At 42.4% G+C, this 6,000-nt stretch overlaps 1 protein-coding gene across 1 annotated transcript in view; it reads left to right on the top strand.

Moving 5' to 3' along the window:
• mical3a (microtubule associated monooxygenase, calponin and LIM domain containing 3a) overlaps positions 1–6,000 on the top strand; it is a 385,628-nt gene that overhangs the window by 243,317 nt on the left and 136,311 nt on the right. Inside the window, exons 17-18 of the mRNA XM_048607801.1 lie at positions 310–405; positions 2,020–2,106. Of these exons, the coding sequence (XP_048463758.1) occupies positions 310–405; positions 2,020–2,106 (183 nt within the window). The remainder of the gene's footprint in view (positions 1–309; positions 406–2,019; positions 2,107–6,000) is intronic.

Here is a 6,000-nt window from a genome sequence, read left to right as displayed (position 1 = left end):
CCATTTCAGAAGAAGGGTCCAGACCCGAAACGTCAGCTTTCCTGCTCCTCTGATGCTGCTTCGCCTGCTGTGTTCATCCAGCTCTACACCTTGTTATCTCGAATTCTCTAGCATCGGCAGTTCCTACTATCCCTGTGACATATGTAAACATGTTTTAACTTTCCCCTTTTCCCCTTCTGTCTGTCTTATTCTGCTTGTCATGGATCCCTGCTTTTTATCATCGCGTGTTGCTCTCCCTTCTGCTCTCCTCCCTCTGTTCACACTCACCACCCCACTCCCCGGCTAAACACCATCCTTCTGTGCTGACAGCGACCAAACCTCTTTGAGGACGAGGATCCTGACCAACAACCTCACAGTAGACCAGGGGAGATCACACAACTTAATGCTGGGCCTCAGTGGAAGCAGGTAAATATCTGTTTATGACTTTCTACTGCAAAGCCCATACATACTGCTCTGAGTTTAATAGTGCAGCAGTGCTATTGCTCACCCTCAGTCCACAGGGTCCTCTCTGGATTGACAGTATATTTCCGTGCATTTTGGTGTAAAGCTAACTGGCATTATGATGTACATAATGACAGTGCAAGGATTTTACCCAAATACGAAACCATGCATGGACAGGAAAGCAGGTAAACAGACAATAGATTACATCTGACCTGGAAGTGAATTTCAGTGATGTGTCTACCCTTTCGAGGATTGCACTGGATATACATAACAGAAACAAGATCTTCGGCCCAATCAGTTCATGCTGAGACTTAGGCTTCACATGAGCCTTCTCCTACTTTTCTCTTCATTCTTATCTAATTCGACCATTATAATCCTGTATTCCCTTCACTCTAATACACTTGTCCAGTTTTGTTAAAACACATCTGGGCAATTCACTTCAATCACTCCCTTTGGGAATGACTTCCACATTCTTTGGGAAAAGACATTCTTTGGGAAAAGACATTCTTTCAGAATTGCCTAATGGGTTTCTTCGTGGCAATCTTATACTAATGGCCTCTAGCTGTACTGTTCCAAAACCTTTTATCATTTTAAAGATGTGTATTAACTGCTTAACCTGAGCCTTCTGTTTTCAAAACAGGGGAGACCAGATTGTCAATATTTTTCAAATATTTCTGGATAATCCTTGTCAATCTTCTCTGCACCCTCTCCAGTCCCTTAATAGCCATTTTTATTTAAAAAAAAGCCAGAACTGTCACAGTACTCTGAGTGATCTGACCAGTGTGCAGTACAGCTTTAGTAGAACTTGCCTATTCTTCCACTCTCTCCCTGTAGAATGAAAACCTACTGCTTGCTTTATGCCTTTCCTTATGATCTTGTTGGTCTGTGGCACGACTTTTGGTGTTTGGCATATTTGTATTTAGAGGTCACTTTCTTCCTTCAACACAACCAGGTGCACAGCCCAAATATCACATGACCTCCCATTTCTGTCCACCATACTATATCACCTGACATTTACCTGTATTGAATTTCTTTTGGAAATTGTTAACATTCTGCAAATAACCTTGTTGCAGTGTTGAGTACAACCCCCAATTTGGTGTCATTTGCAAATTTAGTCATTGGATTTTTGATTGCTACAAATTAACCTTCCTTTCAAAAGCTGGGTTTTCAATGTCTTTCATATCATAATCTGCGATTTCATTAGGTTTCGGACAGAGTTGCTGAATGACAATATTTTCTCAGTTTGACACAGTTGCATTGTACCTGTCTTTTGAGTGTTTGATGGTGATAGTGCAGAGGGAGCTTTACTCTTTATCTAACCCCATACTGTCCCTGACCTGGGGGTGTGTTGATGGTGACAGTGTCAAGGGATTCTGGTTGAAAAAATAGAGTATTTTGCTTTCTGAGGAGTGACGTCACACAGTCTCCTTTCCTGCACTTTGGTGTCTCTGTGCAGGAACGGAGGAAATGACAGATAATTGTACCGAAGAGCTGTGATTGTCTGCAGTTGACTGGATTTTGTAATTTCTATTGCACTACCGTAACGTTTGTTTTCTCTCCCTGTATTTCCGAATAAAGCGAAGAGATGTGCTGCCATTGCGAGCTTGTCCCAAGACAGTAATAATGCTTCCTTGGCCTCTTCCTGGGTCATCTCGCTGCACGCAGGTGACATCACAGTATGGTGTTGCAAGCTTCATGTGTGTAACTCTGGCTGATGTTGGTGATTTCTGACTACAGTTTATGTCTCTTCTTAACACAGTCATTGTTCCCCCTCAGACTACTTGTCTTCTATCCACCAGGCTTGGTTTACGCTAGATTCAGGCGTCAATCAGGACTGAGTCAAGTCTCAGAAGGTGGAATATTAACACCAATAACTCCATTCTGATCAGTTCTGTCACAACTAATCTTTGTGTTTTGTACAAACAGAGTGATGCAAAATGGACATGGACTCCATTCAGCTTTAAGACGAGCTTTTATTGTGTATATTACTCCGTGCTGTACCTGTTCTGGGATTGTTTGATGAGGACAGTGTCAAGGGAGCTTTAGTCACAGTTTAAAAGAGTAGAGGGAGCTAAGAGTAGAGGGAACTTTATTTTCAGTTTAGAAGAGTGGAGGAAACTTTACTTTCAGTGTAAAAGAGTAGAGGGTGATTTACTCTGTATCTAGCCCCGAGTGGTCCTTGTCCTGGGAATGTTTGATGGGGCCCCTGTGGAAATCCTCTGAAGCCAATGCAGTAATGAACCTGGACCCTTGCACAAACCTTTTGCAATATATGAGGAAGCAATGTCTTGTTAAGTTCTACTGATATGTTAGCTATAGCATCACATCATGATAATGTACCTGAATCTTTCATTGCTCCCAACATTATATTCATAATCTATTCCTGCCCCTTGTATCCTGACATGCCTATGCATGTCCCTCTGTGTAATAATTTCTTGCTCTTTGTTATGTAAGATCTGATTCTGCCCTGAATGTCAACAGTGTTCTAGTCTCTGTGATGAGGTGTTGTGCATTTTGTCCCATGTGTATGAAACTCTCACCTTCAGGCTTATGTTAAACCATCAAATGTTCACCAGGCCTCCACTGGTATGTGATCACGACACTTTCAGTCAGGCACTGGCTTGATCAAAGCATGAAATAGCTGCAAAAAGCTTGGTGCTTTTTTCAACTCACTTATGCGCACGATTTCTGAATGCCTCATGGCATTTGTTATTGGTCGTGCTGTTTGTGCAGCATGATTCATGTATTACAGTCACTATTATGTTTGTAGAACTAGTGTATTGCACATTACTGTGTTTGTGGGACTATTGTATTACACGTTGTGTGTCTGTAGGAATGGTGTATCACATATTGTTGTGTGTTTATGGGAGTAGTGTATTGCACATTAGTGTGTCTATGGGACTGGTGTATTACACATTACTGTGTGTCTGGTGTATTACATATTACTGTGTGTTTGTGGAAGTGCTGTATTACACATTACTGTGTCTATCGAAGTGGTGTATTACACATTACTGTGTCTATCGAAGTGGTGTATTACACATTACTATGTGCCTGTGGCACTGGTGTGTTACATATTACTGTGTATCTGTGGAAGTGGTATATTACACATTACTGTGTGTGTGGGAGTGGTGTATTACGCAGTACTATATCTGGTGTGTTACACATTACAGTGTAGTTGTGGGAGTAGTGTGTTGTACATCTATGTATTTGTGGGAATGGTGTGTTGCGCATCACTGTGTCTATGGGGGTGGCGTAGTACACATTACTGTGTCAGTAGAACTGGTGTATTACACATTACTCTGTGGGTTTGGTGTACGACACATTACTGTCACTGCGGGTGTGGTGTGTTACACATTAGTATGACTGTAGGATTGGTGAATTACTCATTACTGTGTCTGTGGGAATCATGTATTACACATTAGTGTGTTTGGGGAAATGGTGTGTTTCACGTTATTGTGTCTGTGAGACTGCTGTATTACATATTCCTGTTTGTCTGTGGGACTGGTGTATAGCACATTACTGTGTGTGTGGGACTGGTGTGTTACACGTTACTGTGTTTACGGGACTAGTGTGTTAGACATGACTGTGTGTCTGTGGGACTGGTGTATTACACATGCTGTTTGACTTTGGGACAGGTGTACTACACATTACGGTGTCTGTGGGACTGACGTATAACATTACTGTGTCTGTGGGACTGGTGTGTTACACATTACTGTATGTCTGTGGGACTGGTGCTTTACACATTAGAGTTTCTATGGGACTGGTGTACTACAAATTACTGTGTTTGTGTGACTGGTTTGATACACATTGTTATGTGTTTGTGGGAGTGGTGTATTACACAATACTGTGTCTGTGGGGGTGGTGTACTACACATTACTGTGTGTGCATAGGAATGGTATTCTACACACGACTGTCATTGTAGGAGATGGCATAGTGTGAAGCTGGAGGAACACAGCAGGCCAGGCAGCATCAGAGGAGCAAGAAAGCTGACATTTTGAGTTGGGGGGTCGGGGCCCTTATTCAAAACATTTCTGAAGAAGGGTCCCAACCCAAAACGTCAGCTTTCCTACTCCTCTGATGCTGCCTGCGTTACTCCAGCTCCACACTGTGTTATCTCTGACTCCAGCATTGGCAGTTCTTACTATCTCCGTCATTGTAGGAGTTGTGTATTACACATTACTGTGTCTATGCGGCTGCTATATTACGTGATTGTGTCTGTGGGACTGGTGTATTACACATTGCTGAGTTTTTGTGGGAGTGGTTTATTACCCATTATAGTGTGTCTGTGGAAGTGGTGTAGTACACCTTACTGTGTCTGATGGACTAGTGTATTACACATTACTATATTTGTCGGAGTGTTGTGTTACACATTGCTATGTTTGTGGGACTGGTGTACTGCACATCACTGTGTGTCTGTGTGAGTTGTGTGTTCCACATTACTGTGCATCTATAGTACCGATGTATCACACATTACTCTCTGTGGGTCCAATTGTGTGTGTGGGAGTGATGTATTACACATTACTGAGTTTGTGGGAGTGATGTATGACATATTACTGTGTATCTGTAGGACCGTTGTATTTCACATTACTGTGTGGCTGTTGGAGTAGTGTATGACACATTACTGTGTGTCTCTCGGTCTGTCCAATGTAGTATTTGTGGCAGTCCTTACATGGGATTTTATATATAACGTTTGTCTGTTAGTTGTGGGTATGGGCTCCTTTGTTCTTGTAAGTAGTTGTTGTGGTGTAGCTGTGGGTTTTTATGGGAGAAAACTAGCCATCAGGGTACATGAACAACAACCAAGAGACACAACCGACTATCACTCGTTTCCATACACTCGGACAAAGAAAGCCACCAATTCGACTGGGACAACGTAACCATCCTAGGACAAGCCAACCAAAAACATGCACGAGAATTCCTAGAGGCCTGGCATTCAACCTGGAACTCCATCAACAAACATATGGAAATAGACCCCATATTCCAACCACCATGAAGCAGAACTGGAAATGAGGCCACCCACCACATCACACCGGACGACATAAATAAGAAGCGGGACAGACCAACAATGCTTCATCGGTGGTGCACTGATAATGTTACTAAGTATACAAACCAACCTACCAGCTCGGCAAACAAATCAACAAATTACTGTGTGCCTGTGGGACTCGTGTTTTACACATTACTGTGTGCCTGTGGGAATGGTGTGTTACACATCGCTGTGTCTGTGGGCATGGTGTATTACACATTACTGTTTGTGAGAGTTGTGTACCACACTCACTGTTGTGTTGTCGGTGTTGTGTGTCACATTCACTATTGTATTGTGGGAGTCATGTATCACACTCACTATTGTGCTGTTTATTTGACTCCCTCTTCAGTTAATCCAGCCTGTTATAAAGCCTCACAATTTATCCTACTGATATTGACTAACACTTCCTCAGTTTTCAAAATACTTCTGCTTTCTACTCCCCTTTTCTGAGAGACTTCCTGTCAAGTACAAAGGGCATAACTTCTACATTTAAGTATCCATCATCATGTCCTGCTGTGAGCCTTACATTTTTTGAA

This window comes from Rhincodon typus, chromosome 18 (genome assembly GCF_021869965.1).
Source record: "Rhincodon typus isolate 14 chromosome 18, sRhiTyp1.1, whole genome shotgun sequence".
Taxonomy (NCBI): domain Eukaryota; kingdom Metazoa; phylum Chordata; class Chondrichthyes; order Orectolobiformes; family Rhincodontidae; genus Rhincodon; species Rhincodon typus.
Note: the sequence above shows the minus strand (reverse complement) of the source record. Positions and strands in the feature narration are given on the sequence as shown.